This window comes from Phocoena phocoena, chromosome 2 (assembly GCF_963924675.1).
Source record: "Phocoena phocoena chromosome 2, mPhoPho1.1, whole genome shotgun sequence".
NCBI classification, from domain to species: domain Eukaryota; kingdom Metazoa; phylum Chordata; class Mammalia; order Artiodactyla; family Phocoenidae; genus Phocoena; species Phocoena phocoena.
Window position 1 is genome coordinate 102,254,780 of NC_089220.1, and position 26,686 is coordinate 102,281,465.

A 26,686-nucleotide genomic window follows, 5' to 3' on the forward strand; every position below is an offset into this window, starting at 1 on the left:
GCACTTTCGTAGTTCCCGTTGTTTTTGATGTCTGTCTTCAGTGGCTAAGGTTGTTTCAGTGGGTTGTGTAGGCTTCCTGGTGGAGGGGACTAGTGCCTGTGTTGTGCTGGATGAGGCTGGATCTTGTCTCTCTAGTGGGCAGGTTCACGTCTGGTGGTGTGTTTTGGGGTGTCTGTGGCCTTATTATGATTTTAGGCAGCCTCTCTGCTAATGGGTGGGGTTGTGTTCCTGTTTTGCTAGTTGTTTGGCATAGGTTGTCCAGCACTGTGGCTTGCTGGTCATTGAGTGAAGCTGGGTGCTGGTGTTAAGATGGAGGTCTCTGGGAGATTTCCACCGTTTAATATTATGTGGAGCTGGGAGGTCTCTTGTTGACCAGTGTCCTGAAGTTGGCTCTCCTACCTCAGAGGCAGAGCCCTGACTCCTGGCTGGAGCACCAAGAGCCTTTCAGAATAAAAGGTCAGAATAAAAGGGAGAAAAAGTAGAGAGAATTAGTAGAAGTATGAGTAAAGAAAGAAGGAAAGGAGGAAAGGAAGGAAGGAAGAAAGAAGCAAAGAAGGAAAGAAAGGAGGGAGGGAGGGAGGGAGGGAGGGAGGAAGGAAGGAAGGAGGGAAAGAAGGAAAAAGAAAGAAAGAAGATACAGTAAAAATAAAATGTTGGAAGATTTTTAATCACAGTTTCAATCTCATTACTTGTGATTTGTCTGTTCATATTTTCTATTTCTTCCTGGTTCAGTCTTGGAAGGTTATACCTTTCTAAGAATTTGTCCATTTCTTCCAGGTTGTCCATTTTATTGGCATAGAGTTGCTTGTAGCAGTCTCTTAGGATGCTTTGTATTTGTGGTCTGTTGTAACTTCTTTTTCATTTCTAATTTTATTGAATTGAGTCCTCTCCCTCTTTTTCTTGATGAGTCTGGCTAATGGTTTATCAATTTTGTTTATCTTCTCAAGGAACCAGCTTCTAGTTTTATTGATCTTTGCTATTGTTTTCTTTGTTTCTATTTCATTTATTTCTGCTGCTCTGATCTTTATGATTTCTTTCCTTCTTTTAACTTTGGGGTTTGTTCTTCTTTCTCTAGCTCCTTTAGGTGTAATGTTAGATTGTTTATTTGAGATATTTCTCATTTCTTGAGGTAGACTTGTATGGCTATAAACTTCACATAGGTTTTGGATTGTTGTGTTTTCATTGTCAACTGTCTCTAGGTATTTTTTAATTTCCTCTTTGTTTTCTTCAGTGATCTCTTGCTTATTTAGTAACATATTGTTTAGCCTCCATGTGTTTGTGTTTTTTACGTTCTTCTCCCTGTATTTCATTTCTAATTTCAGTGTTGTGGTCAGAAAAGATGCTTGATATGATTTCAATTTTCTTCAATTTACTGAGGCTTGATTTGTGACCCAAGATGTGATCTATCCTGGAGAATGTTCCATGCGCACTTGAGAAGAAAATGTAATCTGCCGTTTTCTGATGGAATGTCCTATAAATATCAATTAAATCTATCTGGTCTATTGTGTCATTTAAAGCTTGTGTTTCCTTATTTTCGTTTGGATGATTTGTCCATTGGTGTAAGTGAGGTGTTAAAGTCCCCAAGTATTATTGTGTTACTGTCTATTTCCTCTTTTATAGCTGTTAGCAGTTGCCTTATGTATTGAGGTGGTCCTATGTTGGGTGCACATATATTAATAATTGTTTTATCTTGGATTGATCCTTTGATCATTTTGTAGTGTCCTTCCTTGTCTCTTGTAACATTCTTTAAAGTCTATTTTATCTGATATGAGTATTGCTACTCCAGCTTTCTTTTTATTTCCATTTGCGTGGAATATCTTTTTCCATCCCCTCACTTTCAGTCTGTATGTGTCCCTAGGTCTGAAGTGGGTTTCTTGTAGACAGCATATATGGGTCTTGTTTTGTATCGATTGAGCAAGCCTGTGTCTTTTGGTTGGAGCATTTAATCCATTCACGTTTAAGGCAATTATTGATATGTATGTTCCCATGACCATTTTCTTAATTGTTTTGGGTTTGTTTTTGTAGGTCCTTTTTTCTCTGTGTTTCCCAGTTAGAGAAGTTCCTTTAGCATTTGTTGTAGAGCTGGTGCTGAATTCTCTTAGCTTTTGCTTGTCTGTAAAGCTTTTGATTTCTGCATCGAATCTGAATGAGGTCCTTGCTGGGTAGAGTAACCTTGGTTGTAGGTTCTTCCCTTTCTTCACTTTAAGTACATCATGCCACTCCCTTCTGGCTTGTAGAGTGTTTGTTGAGAAATCGGCTGTTAACCTTATGGGAGTTCCCTTATATGTTATTTGTCGGTTTTCCCTTGCTGCTTTCAACAATTTTTCTTTAATTTTTGCCAATTTGATTACTATGTGTCTCGGCATGTTTCTCCTTGGGTTTATCCTGTATGGGACTGTCTGCACTTCCTGGACTTGGGTGGCTATTTCCTTTCCCATGTTAGGGAAGTTTTTGACGATAATCTCTTCAAATATTTTCTCGGGTCCTTTCTCTCTCTCTTCTCCTTCTGGGGCCCCTGTAATGCGAATGTTGTTGCATTTAATGTTGTCCCAGAGGTGTCTTAGGCTGTCTTCATTTCTTTTCATTCTTTTTTGTTTATTCTGTTCTGCGGCAGTGAATTCCACCATTCTGTCTTCCAGCCCACTTATCCATTCTTCTGCCTCAGTTATTCTGCTATTGATTCCTTATAGTGTAGTTTTCATTTCAGTTATTGTATTGTTCATCTCTGTTTGTTCTTTAATTCTTCTAGGTCTTTGTTAAACATTTCTTGCATCTTCTCCATCTTTGCCTCCGTTCTTTTCCTGAGGTCCTGGATCATTTTCACTATCATTATTCTGAATTCTTTTTCTGGTAGGTTGCCTATCTCCATTTCATTTAGTTGTTTTTCTGGGGTTTTATCTTGTTCCTTCATCTGGTACATAGCCCTCTGCCTTTTCATCTTGTCTGTGTTTCTGTGAATGTGGTTTTTGTTCCACAGGCTGCTAGTGTTTTAGGGTCTCCTGCAGAGGCGGGGGGGTGGCTGTTGTCTCATTGTGAGGACAAGGATACTGGCAGCAGAAGTTCTGGGAAGTACTCCTTGACGTGAGCCCTCCCAGTGTCTGCCATTAGCCCCACCAAAGAGCCCCGGGTAGGCTGCAGTGTTGGGTCGCCTCAGGCCAAACAACCAACTCTTGGTTACTTCTTTAAACCATCAGTTGAAGGAATCTGTCACACTTTTACAATGCAGTTTCTACTGCTATACATGTGTGTTGTGTGCATACACATGCCCCTTCTCCTAAACAGGATGGCAAGTTCTAGAAGGCTGGGATGGCCCTTGATCCTCTTTATGTTGCCCCTGGTTAAGTGATTCCTGAACTAATTTCCTGTCTGTTTAACTGATCAGTGAACAAAATGGCAGGCCTGGCTGGATCCAGAAATGAGAGGAAACCAATGTTTAAGGCTTCTTCACCTATAAACATCAACTCAGTCACCTATTTGGGCAACATCTGTTAAGCACTTACTTGAGCACGGCCCTGGGTGAGCCACGTGGGAGCTGGGACAGGGGCTCATGGTAACACAGGAATGTGGTTTGGGCTGTCCTGCCCGTGAGCAAGCAGCCTGCACCTTGAGTCTGCTCAAGGGGAGTCCATGATGCTCCTCAGTTGAATTCTGGTTCTGTCTCCTTCCTCCAACTCTCAGTGAGCCCAGGAATGTGAAATTGAAAGTCCCTTGTAAAATATAGAGACTGTTAGTGTCCACAGAATTACCTTTCCTCATGTCATCACATTATGGCTTTATTTTCCTCTCTCTTAGGTGGTCACAAAATGGAACTGAAATGTACTTTAAACTGTGTTTATTGTTAGCAAGTGAAGTTTGCTCTCTGTAGTTGAAGTAAAACAGAATTATTTACTTTGCCCCAAATTCAGATATATTTTCCCCCTAATATGTAATCCCTGATAATTTTTTTCCTATGGACTTGGGGATCCTGAAATGGCAAGAGGTGTGTGCGGTCAAATCCTACTTTCCCAGGAGCTTAAGAATGGCTGAGGGCAACTGGGAGAAGGAGAGGTTAAGAAGTGATGGTACGCCTATGACCATTTCCTTATTGATGGATATGACAATGTTTCCAACTTTTCACTACTACTGCAATAAACACTGCCTTGGTGTGCTAGGGCTGCCTTAATTAAGTACTGCAGACTGGGTGCCTTACCAGCAGAAATTTACTGCCTTACCATTGCAGAGGGTAGAAGTCCAACATGCAGGTGTTGGCAGGAACGGTTTCCTCTGAGGGCTTTGAGGATCTGTTCCAAGCCCCCTCCCTTGGCTTGCAGGTGGCTGACTCTTCACCTAGTCTTCTTCTCTGTGTGTTGATTGATCTGTGTCCAAATCTCTTTTTATCAGGATACCAGTTGTACTGGATTAGGGCCCTCACTAATGACCCCATTTTAACTTGATTACCTCTGTAAAGACCCTATTTCCAAGTAAGGTGCTAGGGGTTAGGACTTCAACATACCTTCTCTTGTGGCAGTGGACACAATCCAAGCCGGACAGACGTCATGAAAGAACAAGGTGGTTCACTGATTCCTTTATTTATTTAGGAGGTAGGGGGAGGAGACACAGGGTTGGGGGCCAGCAGGGGAAAATTACCTACAGGAGAGGGTTGGGAAGGGTTTGCAGGGATTGAGCTAGAAAGCAGTAACACTGATTCTATAGTTGGAAAGGAGTAGTGCACAACTGTAAGTACCTGGTGTGAGTCTTGTAATGAATTCTATCTTATGGATAAGTACAGTGGAATACTACTTAGTACATTCATACATGTTTCTATCATCTTGAGATTTTTTATATATACAGTATATGATCTGTTTTTATAAATGTACAGCTCGAAAAAAAGAGATCCTTCTTGTAATAGGTACAGCATTAAACACAAAAACCAACATGGGCCAGCCACATTCCAACTGAAGACCCAGAGAAAGCCTGGCCGACAGCCCAGCCTCAGCCCCTGCAGCCCAGCAAAGCGTAAACCAGCACCCACTGCACCTGTGGGCTCAGCCGGCCCTTGACATTTGCACGGGAAGTGCCTGCTCACGCCAAGCCCCACCTGCAGAGAGTGGGTCTTCCCTGAGGGAAGGTGGCCGAGGAATGTGTACATCAGGTAATGAAAAGAGGGGTGAAGAAATGTGCTCTTCAACTAAAGGCACTTGTCAGTGGCCGCGTACAGCCATTCCCTGGGCCTGGTGAGTGAGCAGGTGCTATTTTGTTAGCGTCAGCAAGGTCTGAGTGGACCTCACCTGTCCTCTCACCAGGTTTAAATAGAATAAATAAATCTGAGTGGGTGCTTGGTTTGCCCTCTGGGGTTCCTATGAATAGGCTACCTTTTAGGATCATTTATGGAGTGACACTCCCTGTCCCCAGCCCAGCTTTTGGAAGTCCTCCACGGGCAAGATGCCAGAATAGCTCCAGGCCTTGCAGAAGCAATTGCTCGCTATGGATCAGAAGGAGAGCCCCCAAATGTCCCCTCCCCTGTCTGTGCCTGAAGTTCCTTCGTCCTGTGCATCAGAGTCTGTGCGCCTCAGATCTTGGTCACGTAGTTGTTGGGGAACAGGCCCTGCTTGCCTCGTAGCCGCCCGGTCCACCAGCCAGAAGGATCTGCAAGGACACAGATGGTGGAAGTGACGGTGAGCAAGGCTTTCTGCCCAGGCCAGATGCACTCTGCTCGTGTGGGTGCATCCCATGGGCAAAGGGGATGTTCTTTCCCTTCTTAATTTTAATGAAAATTAGACATACAGATGTGCCACTCAGGCCCCGTTCCAGAAGAACCCGCTGCCCAGATGTGAGGTTTTGCTGCCAGTCTCCAGCTCTCGGCCCTGTGGGATCTGCCTTGCCTTTGAGACATTGCTTCTCTCGGGGCCTAAGCCTTCCAGCCTCCCCTGTGAGCAGTCCCAGCTCTGGAGCAGCTGCTGGGCCGGCGGACTGTGAGGTCACCTTGTGGTCAGATGGCTCTAATCCTGCTTCCCCCCTTTTCTTTCACAGTGGCTATTCCCCCACTGCATCTTTCACACTCCTCATTCCACCTCACAGCCTTTCTGGAAGAAGTGATCTGCAACACTTCACCGTAGTTACTTCCCAGCTTAATCCCAGTCCCTTCAGCAGTAATTCGGTATGTATTTTTCTGTGATGATAAACACACACATTCATTTTAAACAGGCCGTTCTATACCTTACTGTTCTGCATCTTGCTTTTCAATACTCAATGATCTTTCCATGACTCATTTTTTAAACAGTTGCACTGCATACCAAATTTTATATAACATTCCCTTATTGACGGACATTTGTTCCCCAATTTTTCATTGTTAATGCAAAAAATGTCTTTATGCCCACGTGCAAGTAGTTCTATAGGATAGACTCGTGGATCAAAGAATAATCACTTTCTAGTATCCTTTGTAAGAAAAGCTAATTTATTTTTTGTAATAGGTAATACTTTCATGTGTACTTGTAAAAGTACAAAAGGATAAACAGTGAAAACAGCTACCCAGATCCCTTCGTTGAGGGCAAGCAGTATTATCTATTTCTTGCACTTTCTTCCAGAGATGTTTCATGTCTATAAAGGCATTTATTCAGACAAACAAACAAAAAAACCTCTTTTGTACACAAGTGATAGCATACTACATGTTCTGTACTTTTTAAACCTTAATAACACATACTACAGATCATTTCATATCTGTATATAAAGAGCTTCTGTATTCTATAGCTGCTTATATTCCACTGTTCATATCATTTGCCTATTTTTATATTGGTTGCTGGTCTCTTATCTTGTTGATTAGGAGTTCTTTATATACTAGTGAATCTGTCACATGAGTTACAAATACCCCTCTTCCAATTTTTTTTTTTTTTTTTTTTTTTTTGCGGTATGCGGGCTTCTCACTGCTGTGGCCTCTCCCGTTGTGGAGCACAGGCTCCGCAGCATGTGGGATCCTCCTGGACCGGGGCACGAACCCGTGTCCCCTGCATCAGCAGGCGGACTCTCAACCACTGCGCCACCAGGGAAGCCCTCCCTCTTCCAATTTTAATTAAATTTTTATGACATTTTAATATTTGAGCAGTTGAATCGGATGATGATTTTCCAGCTTCTTAGTTTTCAATCACTTTTAGAAATCCTTTCCCACACAGACAGTATTAAAAAAGAAAACTTTTCCTATACTTCTAGGACTTTTATGTTTCTTTTACGCATGTAAGTATTAATTTATTTGGGACTTATCTTGGGGGAAGGGGTTAATCTATAAATCCAAAGTAATCATTTTGATATGGGGATTTTACAGTTTTGATAAATACTGTTAAATTTCCTTCCCAAAAGTCTATTCCAGCAGTAAATAGTGAAAGGAGGTACCTATTTCCCTGACTAACCAAAGATATTACACTCTACACTTTATTTGCAATGACAAAATCCAGAAAGTTCTGAAAATTAAGTTTTCTGTAACTCATTTCATGGGAGAACTTGACCTGAACTGACATGGGCTTGTTTATGATGTCTCTTTCCACTGCATGCTTAGGTTCCACAGCAGAAATACTGAGGCTGATCTAAGCTGTTTGCCTGGGACCCACAAGGGGTGTTACATACTATAAAAAAGCTCCCATCTCTGATTTCTGAAACTCAGTTAGCTCGAAGGATTTGGATTAGGGAATGTGAACTCTCACTTTTTTTTTTTCTTTTTTGGCCTCATCCTGCAGCTTACAGGATCTTAGTTCCCAGACCAGGGATTGAACCTGGGGTCCAGGCAGTGAAAGTGCGGACTCCTAACCACTGGACCGCCAGGGAAGTCCCTCTCATATTTTAATCTTTGCTGATATCACAGGTGAAATGCTTTGCTTTGCACTTCTCTGATGGTTAAGGAGGCTCTGCTGTGCACTGATTGCCTCAATAGCCTTTGTCCACTTTTGGGCTGGATTATTTGTATTATTTACATGGAAGAGCTATTTATATACGTAAAACATTTTTGCCCAGTCTGTTTTCCATAATTTAACTTTGTTCCTGGTGCTATTCACCATATAGGTTTTAATTTAGCCTTTTTTTTTTTTTTGCAGTACGCGGGCCTCTCACTGTTGTGGTCTCTCCCATTGTGGAGCGCAGGCTTAGCGGCCATGGCTCACAGGCCCAGCCACTCCGCAGCACGTGGGATCTTCCCGGACCGGGGCACGAACCCGTGTCCTCTGCATCGGCAGGTGGACTCTCAACCACTGCGCCACCAGGGAAGCCCAATTTAGCCTTTTTATGAGGTTAAATCCCGTATGGTTTTTGAGTTTGACATCTTCCATAGGAAGATTTTTCTCACCCAAAGATTAATATAATATTCTAGGTTTCCTTCTAAGACTTTCGTAATTTAATTATATAGTTTTAGATCTTTAATTTATCTGATATTTATTTTGTGTATGAGGCAGAGATCAAACTTTATTTTCTTTTCAAAATGGAAAGTAATTGTCTATCCTTTCCCCTGATTTCAAATGCCACATTTATCATCTATTAAATACCTATGCACACAAGGGTCTGCTTCTGAATGCTATTCTATCCTTTGTATCTATATGTCAATTCCTGCACTCACACCACACTTTAAATTACAGCAATAATTTATAGCATGTTTGGATAACTTTTAGGACTCTACATTTTACACAAATATATGTTTTAATTATATCCAGTACATGTTATGTCTAGAAAATTTTGAAAATATTGAGGTGAAAAGGAAGTAATACTTAAAGTTCAACACTTAAGGAGACCACTTTTTCTATTTTTAAAAATGTCTTTTTAGAAAACATTTTTCTATTCCGTTTTATATTTTTACAAAAATGAGACTAGTCCACAGTCGCTAACCTAACGTTTTCCTTTTCTCCATGAACATTTTTCCATTTCAATAATGTATATACTTTTGCATCGTTATCTTTAACATAAAAATTTTTGCATCAAAGTTCACTGAATGGATATAGCAAAGCTTATTAAACTAATCCCCATCACTGGATATTAGGTCATTTTCCATATTTTTGCTGAACAAAGCTGGCAATAAAAATCCTGTTTGTTTGTATTACTAAGAGTCTATTTCAATACTTTTTTAATTCCAACTTTTGAAGAAGGATACTAAATGACTTAAAATATTAACACCTGTAGAAAACCAGATGGCTAAAGGAGATAAAAAGAGCACCCAGAGAACATTTAGAAGGAGGTTGGTCTGGGGACCTGGAATTCTCCTGGGAGTGAGCCCAGGTGATTCCTAGAACTGCCCTTGGCTACCCCTTCCCGAAAGCTAGCCCTGCCATGGACCACTGTCCACTCAGGTTGTCCTTGCTCTGCTCATACACCTTGGATGGCTCTACTCCCTCTTGACAACTTGTCTTGAGCCTGACACCCAGGGCCTCTAGGACCAGGCCACTCTGGCTTCACCTCATCCCCCATGACATCTCCTCAGGGGTTCTGCACCTGGGTTGAGTGTCGGCTCATTTTCCTAAAAGGACCCACTCTTTCTGGCCTCCATGGCTCCTCTCTCTGTCAGTCTTCCCATCCCTCACCGCAAATGCCATGTCATTCATGGGGCTTTTTCTAACATCCTAAATTAAGAGTTATCTTTGTTTTTTATAATTCCATAAGGAATTATGTGTGCTTATATGTATATTATATTCTAACTTATCTTTACCAAATTAATAAAGTATTCAGCCAAGCCCACAGACCACTTTTATAATAGATGTTACAAGTTGTCTCCCTGGCTTCCATTCCATCTACCTTCATTAGGAGGAGGCTATGAAATCTGGGTGGGAGAGGCCTAACTCCCGTTACCTCGGGCAGACCCTGCCAGGTCTGACCCACTTGGGGTACAGCCTTTGTCTTGCTACAGAGACTGATTCAGGGATGGGCACATGACCAATTTGGTCCAATCTGAGGGATAGCTGGGACTTTTGTCCAATGGCTAAGAGAAGTTTCAGAGGTAAAGCGGATTTCAGAGATGGTTTGATCTGTTGGCCTGGAACTGATGCAGCCTTTTTGCTACCATGAGGAAAAACAGCCTGAGGAGGGAACAGATACAAAGAAGAGGGCAGAGCTGAAAGAAGTATTTTTTAAAAATGAAGCTGGAGTCTTGATCAGCCTGAAACCTGACCTACCTCTGCAAGTTTCAGTGAGAGGAGCCCATAAATTCCTTTCACATTTATACTAGTTTTTATAGAAATATAACCATATGCTTTTTGGAGGCTGTCCCAGCCAGCCATGCACTTACCTTCTTTGATAATATCGATAATGTCATTGGCATTGAAGCTGAGTTCGTCTGTGTCCTGAGCATCATAGGCATACAGAGCCTTGCACTGTGGCACCTGAGGCTTGGGCTTGGGCTGGGGCTTGGGTCTGCCCCCTGCTGGGGGAGGCCGGCTGGTTGTTTGTCTCCGGACCCTGTGGAAAGAGTGGAGGCAGGTGAGAAGGGACCCAACAGGAGGCAGCAGCACCACACGGTAGTTTGGAGCATGGGGCCAGCACTGGCCAGCTCAAGTTCAAGTCCAGCCCTATCCTTAGATGGACATGTCACTTCCTAAACTTTCTCGGACAGTAAAGCACCCTCCCTGACAAGGTCATTGCAAAAGCATGTAGCTAGCTCTTCATAAACATTAGCCTCTGTTGCTGTGTCCCCAGCACAGAAGGAAATGTGAAAAAGACACATATTCCTACCAAAGTTTATAAAACATGTTTATACATCTAAATGATAATAAAACAAATAGTCATGTACCTATCCCCCTCCCTCAACTGTGGAAACAGAACTTTGCCATAGAAGCCTGCAGGTGCCTCTCCTCAACTGAAATCCCTCCCAGAATGAACCCCTAGCTTGCATTTTGTATTAATAATTCTGCTTTGCTTTGTAGTTTTACCACGCACATAAGTATCCCTAAACGATACTTGTAGTTTGTCTGTTTTTTAACTATATGAAATGAATCACATGCTACTATCACTTGCTCCATTTTTTTTTTCCAGCCACACTGCGTGTCTCTTGGGATCTTAGTTCCCTGACTAGGGACTGAACCCGGGCCACGACACTGAAAGCACTGAGTCCTAACCACTGGACTGCCAGGGAATCCCCTCACTCGCTCCGTTTTTGAGATGAACACTGTTGATGCATGTAGTTTGACTCATTCATTCTCATTGCTTTATACTTACTATTCCATTGCATGAATATGTCACAATTTACTTATCCATTCCATTGTTGACGGTCATTTGGGACGATTCCAATTTCATTACAAAAAAAATGCTGCCATGAATGTTCTTGTGCAAAAGTTTATCCAAAGTAATCTCTCAACATCAGCACCATGGACACTTTGGGCGGACAGATAATCCTTTGCTGCGGAGGCTGTCCTGTGCACCGTAGGGTGGTAAGCAACATCCCTTGCCTTTACCCCTGGGAGGCCAGTAGCACCTCCTCTCCCTGGTCATGATCATCAAAAATATCTCCAACTTGAGACCCTAATCCAGGTCTTCTAGCTTTAAATGTATTCTTTCTACAACCTGTGTAGCCTCCAGTCACCATTCATACATACGTTGTCTCAAAGGCGTGTAACTCTAGGTTGGTCCTAGTTCAGTGAGATCTTTAAACATATCTGGAACAACCATTTATTAAATATGTTCATGAAAAGCATTCAGAGAATGCATTTAGGAAATAGAAATACAGCAAACAGTCCCCCTCCCCCTTAGCTTAAGGACTAACCAAAGTGAAGCCTACATTCATTCGCTTACGAAAGAAACTTAAGATTTCTTCTAAGAGGGCCTGGGCTGAACTCAACGTTGTGGGGCTGGCTGTTAGGTCTGGCTGGGCCTGTTAACACCTGTGGGAGGAGGGAGGAAAAGGGGAGGGTATTTCCTGGGGCTTGAGCTCTGGAAGGAAAAAACACACCCAGTTTTGAGCTGTGCTCTAAAGAGGCCAGAGCCTCACTGTCCTTGCTGAGCTCCTGTGACAGTAGATGCTGCTGGCTGCTGATGAGCAAGTTGGATCACGAGGGGTTGGCTGGGGGTGAGGGGTTACTGGCTGCTAGCTGTCCCCAGCAGGTGTGGGGGGTTCCCTGAGTAGGAGGGAGCAAACCCCAAGGTAACTCAGGCTCCACTCTTCTCAGATCAACCCCGTCCCCACCTTCCCACCCCCACCAGACACTTTTCTTTCATCGAAGAGGAAAGGCATTGTATAGTTCATTAGCATGACATCATTTCCTTCCTAGTCTATTGGAAATCCCCATTCCCTGCTTGGGAAGTGCTTGCTTCTCTGAAAGCTGGCTGGACAAGCAGGTTTTTAGTTAAGCAACCTATACATTAGGGATGTGTCAGCATTTGGTTAATAAGAGCCATTAGCCTGGATACCAGAAGTCATCTATTTCCCAGTAACAAGGAATGGAGGAGGGGCTGGGGCTGTGGTGTGTGCATTAGAACACCCTGGGAGGGAGGAAGCCTCCACTCTGGCAGTTCCAGGGAACAGGGTTGGGACGGTACGTGCACATATGCACACGTGTGTGTGCAGGCTTACGTGTGTGCACACACATACTCTCACCAAATAGTCATAGATGAAGAGTTGGCCTCTCTTATGTCCAGGGGAGAATACAGGTTGATGGGGTGTCTGGAGCCCAAGGGTATTGGGAGTTAGGTGCATTCTTCGGGCAGGGGGGCCTCTTAGCATGGAGGCAAAGCTGGATGACCCTCTGAAAGCAAGGGCCATCCTGCCTGCAGCCTTCCTGGGAGTCTCCCCGCTTGCTCCTCTGCCCATCTGCCTCCATCTTTGATGGAGGTCACCCAGTTCCTCCCCCTTCATGTCTTTCCTGCCTTCCTTTCGAGGAAAGGAAGCAACGAAAGCAACTAAAGTTGCTTCCTTTCGAGGCTCCCTGAACATCACCCCAGCTCAGCATTTATTAGTTTACCTCACCCTCCACTGAAAATCCTTCTAACAGCTTCTCTCTGCTCTTGGCCTACAAAGTCACTGTCAGGTGTGGCACTGCTGGCTCCCAGCCTCCCATCCTGCTGCAGGCCACACTGGCATCTTCCTACCTCTCTTCATGGAAGTCTGACCCCTGGTTGGGGTTAGGACCCTTGTCCACATACTCCTAGCCTACGTCATATTTGCTGGTGACAAATATACTTTCCCCCTAAGATCAGGAACAAAACACAGGTGTTAGCTCACCACTTCTGTTCAATACCCACTGGAAGCTCTAGCCAGAGCCATTAGTCAAGAAAAATAAAAGTCATACAGATTAGAAAAGAAGTGAAAATACCTCTATTTGCAGATGAGATGATCTTGCACATAGAAAATCCTAAGGAATACACTAAAAAAAAAAACTATTAGAATAAAAAGATTCAGCAAGATTACAGAACACGAGATCAATATATAAAAATTATCTGGGGACTTCCCTGGTGGCACGGTGGTTAAGAATCCTCCTGCCAATGCAGGGTACACGGGTTCGACCCCTGGTCCGAGAAGATCCCACATGCTGAGGAGAAACTAAGCCCGTGCTCCACAACTACTGAGCCCACACGCCACAACTACTGAAGTCCACGTGCTCTAGGGCCCACATGCCACAACTACTGAGCCTGTGTGCTGCAACTACTGAAGCCTGCGCGCCTAGAGCCCATGCTCCGCAACAAAGAGAAGCCAGTGCAATGAGAAGCCCGCGCACCACAACCAAGAGTAGCCTCCACTTGCTGCGACTAGAGAAAGCCCATGTGCAACAACGAAGACCCAACACAGCCAAAATATAAATAATAAAAAAATAATCAGCTCTATGTCTATGCACTAGCAATGAACAATTCAGAAATGCAATTGAGAAAACAATTTCATTTACGATACACAAAGAGAATATAATACTTAGGAGTAAAGTTAACAAAAGAAGGATGATCCTATTTATATGAAATGTCCGGAAAAGGCTTATCTATACTGACAGAAAGTCGATTAGTGGTTGCCTAGGGCTGGGGGCTGGGGGAATGACTGCTATGGGGAAGAAGGGTTCTTTTTGGGATAACGAATATTTTCCTAAGTTAGATTATGATGATGGTTGCACAACTCTGTGACTATACTAAAAGCTGTCGAATTGTACTTTTTTTTGGCCATGCCACGAGGCACGTGGGATCTTAGTTCCCCAACACGGGATCAAACTCGTGCCCCCTGCAGTGGAAGTGCAGGGCCTTAACCACTGGACAGCGAGGGAAGTCCCTGTTCAACTGTATTGTACTTTGAATGGGTTGATTTTATGGTATGTGAATTATATCTCAAAAAAGCTGCTTTAAAAAAAAGAAAGTAAATCGCATGGGCCTCTTTGGGCTCTGAAGTGCACTCCTGATACCCAGAGTGAGCTCAGCCAGCTTCTATGCAAGCAGCTGCTGAGTGTCCCACCCAGGATCCGGGACATAGTGGAGGAGAGGATGGAGGTGAGGGGACCGTTTAAACACCTGTGTGAACACAGCCGCTTCACGGTCTTTGATCCTAAGGCATCAGAGCCTACTTCCTCAGTAAAACCAATCAAAGTAAAACCTCAGGGATTACTGGGGGATTTGGGTTCCCATGTACAGTAAACCCTTGGCAACAGTTGGCTTGATTGTCCCTGGACAACTGCTACCATGCAGTGTAAAGTCATCTGGTCATTTATCCCTTGGCTGAATGGGGCTCACAGCGCTCCACAGTTGGGAGAGGGGAGATTCCAGGTAGCTTTGAGATGGGGCGTTGTTTGCTGGGGAGCAGAGTGTGGACTGGGGGACTGTGTTTGATGGGGAATGGACGTGGAGGTGGAGAACAGCTCTGCATTTTGCATCAGGAAGGGAGCTGCTTAGGCAATCCTGAGGTAACCACTGTCTGGCTTTTTCCTTTTTAAATGTCCTCTGTAACCAGGAAAGGGTACAGCTGCTCCAGTAGGGCAGCACCTTCGCAAAGTGAGCCAGTTACAGCAAAGTCCTCCTCCTCACTGGTCACTCCTGCCTCATTCTCACATCTAAGCATGTCCTCACTCTTCTTGTGAGTGTTGACAGATGGGGCGTGGTCTGGGAACCCCCGCCTGGAGCTCGGCAAGGTACTGTGCTGGGCATTTTCAGATGTTGCCTCATTTAATCGCACAACAATTCCCGCGAAATGACTGACCTAGGTTCCTGGAATTTCTCGCTGGCTTCATCGGTGGATGGCACGATGCATACGCAGCAGGCTCCCAGAGCTCCAGCCACACTGACCTTTCTGGCCCCATGGTCTGGCCATGGTCCCCACCCCCTGACCACCGCGGCTAACTCCTGCTCAGCCTTTGGGTCTTGTTTCACCCCGGGCAGCATCCTCTGGTAGCCTGCACCTGCTAAGAGCAGGGGGTCAGTGCAGTGGGACAGGGGCCTGTACCAGCTGACTCCCTGGCAGGGCAGTAGATTCCATGCGGGCAGCTGTTCTCACCACTGTAGAGACCCTGGACCTGGCGCCAGGCCCAGGAAGACTGTGTGGCCTCAATCTGCATGTTCTGAGGGAGTAGCAGAAGGGACAGTGGCTTAAGAGTCAGAGTCAGTGCACTGGGTTTGAGGCCCAGTTCTGACACCGGCTGGCATGTGACTCGGGGCCATCACGTCACCTCTTTAGGGATCAGTGTCTTCACGGGGTAAAAAGAGGGAATTCCGGCAACGGCCCAGGCCCTTCTTCTAATTCTAAGAAGGCTTTACAGAGTGCTCTCAACAAGATCCCTACGGTCAGATGTACCATGGGACACAGGAAGCCTGCCCCGATGGGGCGATCACTCTCTCCATTCACCATACTGTGGATCTGGAAAGCACCACAGGAATCGGTCTGCGAGAACAGCCATTTTCCCAGCTCTGTTCGACAGACTCAGCCTTCCTTCAACCCAGACAATCCCCCTCCACCACTAGGTGGCGATCCTGTGCAGTCAATAATGAGGAGAGAGGATGGCTTTCTACCAGCTGCCAGAAATTATCAAGGTCGTTTAGGTGCTGGTTGACTCCACTTGCAGCCATGAAAAAGGGATTGAGATTTTCTTACACAGCAAACAAGATCCCCGTGCCCAGGGAGCAGGAACTGGCTCAGCCCAGCCTGTGAGAGAGGGTTGTTACGCTTTCAGGAGTTTTGTGGTCAGTTGTTAAACAGAGTCATTATTAAAGATGAAACTGAACACATTTAACTGAATATATTAAAAGCAAAGGCAACAAATACTCATAATCTGACCCTACCTAATTATCTTACCACATTTTACATCTCTCCATGCTCTTGAAGTTATTAACATCTGCTGCCTACCTGTGGTGGGAACACAGTAGGACCGTGGGAGACCGTACATCTCCCCCCAGCTCTGGGACCAGGGGTAGTCACCCTGGTAGCTTGAAATCGGCCACAGTGAGCAGAAACTGACAAATGTTACAGCTCCCGCCTTTTCATCCCCAGAGAGCTAGCCGTTCACAAGCACACCACTTGCTGTCCCTCCACCACCCTCATGATAACTCACTTTCACTCATCTAAAAGTGCTTTGCCTAGATTTATTTTGTAATGGATATGCAGGATTTAGATAATTTTGGTAGTGCTTACATTTTATGATATTTGTATTCCAAATAAACCTCACAAGATTGAAAACTGTTATAAAAACAACTATTTCATTGGGATAATGGGGGCAGGAGTAAGAATTTCAGACTCACAACGACAAAGTTATTTTTCCTATTGCCACTGGTATACAGTTATAAAACTCTGCATCACAGAGCAAATCCAGCTGTTTCGTTATATGTAACTCTGGCACAGTGTAATTTAGTTTTCCTGTTACTACGTGACCCATCGTTTCAGGGTAATCTGTACAGTTGGCCCTTCACGTCCATGGGTTCTGCATCCCAGATACAGATTTAACCAACTGAGATTGGAAAATATTCAGAAAAAGAATTCCAGAAAGCTCCAAAAAGCAAAAGTAGAATTTGCTGGGCAGGGCAACTGTTTACATAGCATTTACATTGTATTCAGTATTATAAGTAACCTAGAGACGATTTATAGTACACAGGAGGATGTGCATAGGTTATATGCAAATACTATGCCATATTATATAAGGGACTTGAGCATGAACGGATTTTTCTATCTGGCGTGCGCGCGCGCGTGTGTGTGTGTGTGTGAACCAATCCCCCGTGGATACCAAGGGATTGTACACATTTACCACTTTATTGTGTCTATTCTTCATTAAGAAGAGAAACACATGAAGAAGCTTGGCTACAGCACCTTGCTTTTACAGCAGGTCTTTTTCTGAGTAGGGAATCAAACATCTATTGCAGTCACATTATAACCCACACCACAAAGTTTCCTGAGTAATCAAGCACATTATACCCAGTTTGCTTTGTGAAAACCTGCACTGCTAGAAAAGCCCTGTTTTAGTGCCTGGGAAGACCAAGTGGTGCCTTTGCCGATCGGGATGCCGACCGACCTCTGAGCCCTCGTGGACAGCTGCCTAGTCTCACAAGAGGCCAGAAGCCAACAAGAACACAAAACGCCAAGTGACATCATGACAACAGAGCGCTGTGAAGTCAGGTATTGTTCATTCGCTCTGTTCCTGGGATGTAGGTTGTTATAGTGATTGGAGCAAACGAGGTTTAACTAGAAAAAGACTGTGGAATAGTAAAGCAGGAGAAGGAGTTTTGGACTTTATTTACTTATTGAAATGCAGCTAGTGTCTGTTGCAATATTACCTCTCAGCTCTCTGTTCTGCTGTTGCTCTGAGCCCACAGAGAGCAGGCATGGCTATTAGATGTGTGTGTGTCAGGGAAGCGGGACAGGGAGAGGGTGTCTCCCTGACTCGTCCCCTTGTCTTGGCTTCGCTAGGCTGCCCATTCCCCCCGCCACCATTAAAGCCAGCAATGCCTGAAGCTTAGCCCCTCATGGCGTCTAGACCTCTATGCAGGCCAGAGGTTTGAGCTCTTGAGGGTAAAGCCACTGGGCCAGGGGACACCCACTTCTCAATCCTGGTAGAATATTAATATTTCCCTGCAAGACCAAACCACATGAATAACAGTCATAAAATAAATATAAATAAACTTTCAAGTTGCATTGTGCTTTATAGTTTACAAAGCCCTTATTTAATCTTCCTGAAACCCTGATTGGGTTTTACATTTCTGATTATTAGCTCTATTATACAGTATAGGTGAGGAAACCAAGGTGTAGGAGGATTAAGTGAGGTACACAAGGGTGTCAGCTAGTAATCAGTGAAACGATCCATGTGGCCAGCACGCGGCACACAGCAGGCACATGGTTCAGTAAATATTCAATGCATGAATCAATGAAGGAAGGAACAAATGACCCAGGACTCATACCCAGTCCTTGCAAGTGTGAATCTGTGCTCTCTGCACATGGCCAGGCCCCCTTCTCCACCTACTGTGAACTTCTCTGCAGTCTCCACACCTCTGGGACACCCGGGTATGCCTCATCTATGACAGGGTGAGCTGGGATTAAGCTTTCAAATATCATGTCTTTGTTCTGCAGATGTGAAATTTATGTCTTGAAATTCCAAGAAGGAAAATGATGGCATTTTATTTCACTGGCTCTTTAAAATGTGCTGTGTTCCAAAAGGTTGAATCTATAAACATTACTGGAAATTCGGGAACGGATGCCAGGAATTCCTAAGCTTCGTGTCTGCCTGGGCCAGGGTATGGCTGCTGCTCCTGCAGATTATGGGTTAAGAAATATTGCTATTGGACACTTGTTGGAAATTTTAAGCTCCTTGAAAAATATGGCTCCATTAGGAGAATCCTGTCAAGGGACACACAGGCAGCATTTAAATTTTTCTATCGATCCTTCTTTTGTGGCATGGCCAGAAGCCCTACCGCTGAGCACTTTCAATATTTTTCTGTTTCTCCAACTTCTAGTTGCATTAATCTCTGGAGTATCTTGAAATTTCCTGAAGTTGTCCTCCCATGAAATGGACCACAGGATTAAAAAGGCCAATGGAAAAAAACATTTCCAGTCTGGGTTTTCATGCCTCCAGTAATGAACTGGAGGTAGATTATGTACATCTCAGTCATAGGAGGGAAAATATAAAGCACACTTGATTGGCAAATCGAGTGTTCCTGTGAAGCCAGAACAAAGGCTGATGAATGAACTATTTATATGGATTCTTGCTTTACCTGTTCTCTTTCCCTGAGACTCAGGAAGACCTTGAACCTGAATCAGACTGTTCAAAAGGTATGTTAAGGGACTACAAGATTATGATTCCTTTTACATCTTAGTCTTCCTGGTCAATGGTAATAATGATGATGACAACAAACACGGCATGGCAAGGGTAAAGAATCCAGTTGGGGTGGTAATTAATTTAGTGAAGGCTTCATGTTCTCTCCAAAAGCAAACACAAAAAACCCAAAAAGCATAAAACCCAAACCGACTGAACCCGAAATAAACTGACAAAGACGTTCCTGAATTAACTTGAGGTGCTAATTACACCATTTGATTTTATCCACATTGCATGATCCAAAAGAGATGACTGCTTATGCTAAATATGTCTATAAAGAAAAGTGCACTGAGGGTGGGAGAGGGAAAGATGAACCCAGGAGATGAAAGTCCAAGGAGACTTGGTGGTAATCTCCCTTTTATAGGTTGGTAAATTCAAGGGCACTGTCTGGGACTGTAATGTAAACAGGAACTTTCGTCTCTGTGGAAAGGTACGAGCTCGGAACCCCTGTTTGCTCCAGCAACGTCCCACGGAATAAATGCAATTCATGTTTTCTTGGCAAAGAAGAACTGTTGAATGTAGGTAACCACGAGGCCCCTGAAATGCTTGTCTAAAGTCTCTGGCCACATTAGAAATTATTTTAACTTTGACTTTATGTGTTTTAGAAAATAAATACAAAGAAAAAGCTCAGCCTTTTGATCAGAGTATGATTTCTTAAGGAATATTTGCATCACAGCAGATTTAAGTGTACAAAGAGGAGGCTGGCTGGGATTCTTGTAGCTACAGGACTCAGTGTGCCTCATACGAGTTTTATACGCAAGTTTTACATACAGGAAGGTCTTACTGCCTAGTAGATGGTTGTGAAGGTTCCCTCTCCTTCCAGCCTCACAGCCACTGCCAAAATTGCATCACGTATGCCTGATCTTTAGGCCTAAAGGTGGCAAAGGGTGTGATAAGACTTAAATAGGGAACAGCGCAGCTGAGGGCTGGAAGGGAGCAGCCTCGGTTAAGACACAATGTTCCTAAATTGCCTGCTTTTTGGCTGACAGATGCTCCCAGCTGGCTGGTGTGCAAGTCTGTAACTTGCAAAGCAGGCTGGAAAGATGGTTTTGCTTGCCAAAACCAAAGCAAGTAGGAAGCTAGCAGACAGAGCTAAGAGATTTGGTGCACTTTGCTGACTGGTTTTAATCCCCTGCCTAGTTCGGGAAATCAAACTGGGCCCAGGAAGTCTTGTTTGATTATTTTAGCTTCTTCCGTCCATTTGAACAGTATAGGCCTGGGTTAGGGAGGAAGGCTCCAGTTGCCTCAACAGCACCCTTCCAATTCACCTTCATACAAAACTTGCCTGGTTTCATCAAAATGACTTGACAAGTGGTTTTCAAAATGTGCTCCCTGGGTCAGCAGCACCACCATCCCTTCAGAACTCGGTAGAAATGTAAATTCTTGGCCCCTACCCTGGTCCTACTGAATCAGAAATACTGGAAGTGGGCCAGGAGGTTCTCCAGGTGATTCTGGTATACATTAAAGTATGAGAACTTCCTCTTTAGACCAAGCCAATCAGGTAAACCATGATCATTAAAACTGGTGGGATAGAGCTACTTATGCAAGAGTTGGGGGAGCACAGAGAGAGACCTAATAGAAAGTGGCAGCCACTCTACTGATGGCCATTTGTATAAAACCAAGGTGCTTTCCTCTCTGTAGCCCAAATGAGGTAAGACTTGCTAGGGGAAAAGGAACACCAGGAAAGAACCTTGTGACGTCTGGAAAAGTTCCTAAGAGCTCTGCGGTCTTTGAGAAGGCCTGGAGGTGAATGGGTGGCTGCCCACCCAGAGGAAGGAGCTGTTGCCTCTCACCCAGCACTACCCTATTTTGTACACAAGTCTCCTGATCACACTTGAAAGTTCTTTATTCTATAGATATGGTGAGAATAGAAAATGGAGGTGGGCAGGAGGGAGGGGACGAGTGGGCTGCAGTAACCCCACGATCGGGTTAGGCAGAGAGAACTACTGAGATTCCTCAAAAGCCACTGGCTCATCCACCATGAGACAATGATTGCTTCATCACCACCACCATCGTCATCGAGCTACAGCTGACTGAGTAGCCTCCCACATGCCTGGAACCATGGTTGGCGTTTTATGTAGATTTTCTCTACTCGTCCCCCCACCCCCAGCAACCCTGCAAGCTTGCTGGTATTACCTCAGTGTACAGATAAACCAAATGAAACTCAAAGAGGGTTAGGAGCAGGTCCAATATTAGACAGGTAACAGGGGCTGAGACAGGATTCTCATCCTCATCTGGTATGTGACACCATCACTCTACAATACTCCAGCCTGGTGATTTCCATCCAGCCTGTACCTGAATACTTCCAGGGACAAGGTGCTCCTTACATCCTAGGGTAGTTCATCTTTGGGCTACTGGAATGTTCTTTTGTTTACTGGTGCCAAAACCTACCCCCCCGGCAGAGTTCACTCACTTGTCTTGAAGTTGGCCCTAGTGATATGCCTGGTGACTCCACAGGACCCAGCAAACCCACTTCCTACACTGATAACTCTGAATATCTACACAGAGTTCCAGGAATCTTTACTTCCTTCAACTAAAAAGCCTTGGTTTCTTTTCTCCCCCTCTTCATTTTCTGTTATAGAAAGGCAGAGGGCCTCATTTTAAAGCCCTGAAGATTTGTCCTCATAACCAAACATCTGCATCTCATAGAACGCTGGGATGGTATTCTTTATGTATCTAATGACTCTTTGAGCTGTTGTGTTTACGCAACTTCAGGCACAGATATAAATCGAAACCCCCATTATTCCTCAACCATCCCAGAGAGCTAAAAAGGTCACAGAGCGATCAGATCTCAGGGTGGAAGGGGACCCCTCTTTGTGATGTTTCTGAGATAAGGCCTCTCTGGGGAATGAAGCGTGTGGGATCAACTTGCCTGTACTTTTAGAAAACGGCAACCGAGGGCTTCACAGCCTTGGGGCTGGATGACAACACACGTGGGTGGAAAACCAACCTTGAGAATCATGCGTGGATGGCCCCCCAAATCCTTGAGCCTTGGTGTGGCTGGTGGAGACGGAGGTCGTGAGTTTCACCCATGGGAGGTGGGGCTCTTACCCTGCAGCACCCTGGTCTGGAACCTTGAGGAAATCCAAGCTCTCCGGCGTCTGTGACACTCGGTCTGAGCCAACGGACTGTTGTCGCGGTAAGGGTGGGCGAGCCATAGAAGGGCACAGGCTCCTCTGAGTGGACCTCTGGTTTCCAGCAGCGTGGGGATACGGCACAAACTGGTTTTTAATGACTCCATTCTGATGGTAGCCTAGAAAGTGGGAAAGAGGAGAAACTAAAGCAGAAAATTTCTGATCCTATGCTAAAGGCTCTCCAAATTTTTTTCCGCCCGTTAGCCAGGAGTGAGTTACTTAGCTTTGCCAGGCCTCAGTTTCCCCTTCTGAAATAAGGGAGGGCATGACTTCTCATGTTTTGCGAGGAATAGAGCCCAAGACATTGTACACCACCCGGCCAGTGCCTGCAACACAGCAGACGCTCATGCATGCTTGTTGATCCTGACTTTAGAACCACCAAAAATGTTCGGGGGTTTCGAAGCCAATGGTCAAAGAAAGGTAAGCCTGCAACTAGTTGGGAGGCACATTCTTGGGTCTAAGAAAAATGATGACGTTGTGATTCAGGAGGGCTGGCAGCCAGCTGTTTAAACAGCTGGACATCCGTTTTCAAGGGGTCAGTCTGGGGTGTCCTCTGCAGGAGCTGTGGGAGGTGAAGGGAGCACCCCACACAGGCAGGGGAGATGTGGCCGTTGGTTGGATTAATCTGGAGAGAGCAAGCTGTTGTAGCCAAACTGTTCCTGGTCAAGATCACATTATCTGGTAAGTAACAGACTCTGGTGCTGGGCTCCAAACCGTGCGCCTTGGCTGAAAGCGGCACTGTCATTCCCAGCTATGTATGAAGAAGCCCTTATCTCTTCTCCCACTGACAGAGTTGGGGAAGAGTGAAGGGGAACAAGGCTCCCCAAGGCACGCTTTTGGTAAACCCACCGTAAAGCAAACCTCTTCCATGCGAATTAAGAGAAGAACTCTTTGGTACCAGTGGGATGACCCTTAGTTTATAAGGCAACTCGGGGTTCAGGTTTGGCTCTGCCTCTGATAGCTGTGTTGACCTTGAGCGAGATACTTGACCTTTCAGAGTGTCAATTTCTTCATGAAAGAGACAAGGAGCTTGGTGAGACCCCACATGCTGCCAAGGCTGCCAAGGACAGCAGAAGGGCATCCAGAGTGGCACGTGTTCTAGGGCCATGATACTCAAAAGGGGTCCCATAGATGGACTGCTCCGTGCCACTCGTGACCCACCCACCATCAATAAGCTCAGAAATTAAGAGCAAGCATTTAGAAACGTTCACAGCAGTTTCACAGACATATCTCATGTCTGTTGAATCTAGTAAGAAATTTTGGCTTACATTTTGAATGCTTTTAAAATTCCATTCTTCTAGTAACTTTTATTATATCTTACAAAAGAATAGTTTGTGATGGACTAAAAATTAAGTAAAAAACCCCACAAAAACCCAAAACAAAACAAAACAAAACCCCAAGCCCTTGATCCTTCATCATAGATAGTATGAGAAGTACTGATGTAAGGGATTGGGGTCCAATCGCCTCATTTTATTGGTGAAGAAACTGTCACACACACAGAGGTTGGGAGCTGTGCTCAAGGTCAGGTATTTGGTCTGAGCCGACTGTGGCCAACACAGCTGAGGCAAATGAGCTTTCCAGGTGGTCTGGCCAGGATTTTGCACGGGCGGCTGGCGCATAAGTAGTAACAAAACACTGCACTGGTTCTCTTAGGTTCTTTTGTGCTTGGATTTTCTTCAAGGATAAAGGCAGAGGGGAGGAAAGACAGCTGGGCCAGGCAGGATGGGGACTCCAAAAGAGATGAGAATTAGTTTCTCACTGATAGGCATGGTTGTCCATACTTCAGCATGCGACTGTGAGACTCCAGAGCAGGAGACAAAAGAAATGCTTTTTACTGCTTATTTTGGACACTGCTACAAATTAATTCCCTTGTCTGGGATGATCTGAGTTAAGTGTGGTCCCAGGATGACCCTTTTCAGACCTACAATCCTTATTAACATCAAACACTCTGGGGGCAGTTTCTTATTAACTGAATTGTGAGTGATGGAAAAACGTTTTGTGAGTTTTGAGAGTACTCTTCCAATACTAAACAGATTCTTTTAAGGGCAAAACCTCTTACATTTATTTGGGTTTGGATTTTGACTTGCATGCTATATTTTTATCATTTAAAAAAATGAGAAAAATGAAACATAAGATCCAAAAATTTTTCTGAATCAATTTTGTATTCTCCCAGATATTACTTTATTTCTTGGAGCAGTTCTCGTAGATTCTACCTGATTAAGAATAGACTTTCTATTTATTCACTCAGCTGTTAACTAGTTGCAAAGTATTGTCATGGTATTTGGCTGGAGCTGAGTAGTGGTGGGGTTATACCCTGCAAACTCCAATTTCCATAGAGGCAGTGTCCTACAACTTAAAAGCTGACGACATTCCGGTCGTCATGGACAAGGAGCTCTATTTCCTCTTACTGAGGTACAAAGCCTTTCCTAAGGGAGGTAACACTGCCAGGTAAGGAAATGCAAATCGCTAACTCAGCCACAGTGCACTCTCACTTGCTCATACATACCTTCCCTGGATTTTGGGGTCACAGGTAGGGCCATTGTGTTGGGAGGAGTACATCTGGCACTGAAATGGCTCACGGCTGGCTAATATGTGGGCACTTATTGGCTAATGAGTTTCTTCCTCAAGGTATTTTACACATCTGGGTCTAGTCTATGGCGCATGCTTGGCTTACCTGGGGGCGGAGGGGCAGCTCTCATTGGGTAGTTGGCATTGTGAGTCCCACTGGAATAACCTCTGGTTTGAATGGTGTTCCTTCGGGTAGGACCTGAAATAAACCAGCAAGACAAAGTTAAAATCGGTGCTACTGGCTGGTTTTACGGCTCCTGATGGTTTTCTGCTTATGGAAAACTTTTGAGAAGTTTGGAACGCAGGTCTCCGTCGGATCTGCAGGAGACTGGTTGCAGTGGAGACGGCTGTTTGAGGGAAGAATTGTCCTGGCAGCTGTCGGATGGGAGGGGCTGGAGGACATGTGATGGAGGGAGGGATTTGAAATGTCAGAGCCAGTAGCTTTACAAAGAGGTGTTATCAATACGCTTACAAAGGGGTTTCTATTGTTGTAGACTTTGCAAAGAGACAGAGGAGACATCTGAATGTTCGCACTCATGTTCTGACCACAGCACCGCAGAAGCCGAGGCTGTGTCTGCTACACATCGTGGTCACTGACGTGAAGGACACCGCAGCTCCAGCACCTCTGCTTTTAGTCCAGAGCCTTTCTCGCCAGAGTCTGCGTTCTACAGTCTTCTAAGTAAACACAGAGACCCTGAAGGGTAGAAGCAGACTGATACCCTGGACACAGACGTGCAAGTGTTAGAAAACAAGCAGGGCCAAATGGAGCTTCATGTGGGCCAGAATTAGGGTTGGAGCAGCTGGGCCACTGGGGGCCAGACGAGATCTCTGCAGAGACTATGTGTTGGAAAGGAACACAGTAAACAAGGTCTCGAGTGGGACATGAAGGAGCTTCGGGACATGAAGCTGATTAAACCGGCGGGAAGAGGGGTGCAGAGGGAATTCCTAGTAAAGAGAAGAGCAGGAAGTGATAAGGCATGACAGCATAACGCAGAGGAGCTGGGGCTCAGGTCCTGGGACAAGGGGAGGAGGCCAGGTTAGGGTGTTCCCCTTCCTGCCCCCTTTTCCCCATGAAGATATAATAAAACACCGTATTAGACAATGTTTCACTTTGAGGCCTGCTGAGAGCATTGCTCATACACATCTTGCTGGTTATCCGCAGCTCTCCTTTGCCGAGCTCTGTGCCCTGGGTTCTGAGCCCAGTGGAGTGCTAGGCCTCTGCATTCCAGTTGGGTTTGGTCAGTGGGAGGCACCGGCAGGAGACTGGGGTGCCAGAGGAGAGAGGGGCTGGGGTATCTCTTCCTTTTTTTCCCCAAATTGAAGTATAGTTGATTTAGTTTCTGGTGTACAGCAAAGTGACTCTGATATACATACATTCTTTTTCAGATTCTTTTCTGGGGTCTCCTCTACCTACATCCTTATAGTGGCATCCTGCTGTTCTCTGCCCGAGTCCCAGCTTTGTTCCCTTAGCCCTGCCAACACCCCTGCAAAGAGTCCTTTTACGTGAAAGTCTCTGAAAAATATCCCACCTAAATGTGCTGTCTTCTGCAAATACCAACTGATACACAGATATATACCAACATTTTCTGAGTGGCTATTTCTCTGTACTGTATTAGTGAGTTATATAGTATGTGCCAATGTGTGCCTTGTAGACAGATGTCATAAAGGCCTATTTTATACCTGTCATACTCTTTTTTTTTTTTTTGGCCGTGTGGCTTGCAGGATCTTACTTCCCCAACCAGGGATCGAACCCAGGCCCCGGCAGTGAAAGCACCAAGTCCTAACCACTGGACCACC

The 26,686-nt window shown here is 44.9% G+C and overlaps 1 protein-coding gene across 1 annotated transcript in view; it reads right to left on the reverse strand.

Annotated features, from left to right (window-relative positions):
* Nucleotides 1-5,548: 5,548 nt before the first annotated feature.
* Nucleotides 5,549-26,686, reverse strand: part of MYO1E (myosin IE) — a 148,985-nt gene continuing 127,847 nt past the window's right edge. Inside the window, exons 29-32 of the mRNA XM_065871735.1 lie at nucleotides 24,996-25,088; nucleotides 22,239-22,440; nucleotides 10,229-10,398; nucleotides 5,549-5,625 (exon numbers count right to left, since the gene is read on the reverse strand). Of these exons, the coding sequence (XP_065727807.1) occupies nucleotides 5,549-5,625; nucleotides 10,229-10,398; nucleotides 22,239-22,440; nucleotides 24,996-25,088 (542 nt within the window). The remainder of the gene's footprint in view (nucleotides 5,626-10,228; nucleotides 10,399-22,238; nucleotides 22,441-24,995; nucleotides 25,089-26,686) is intronic.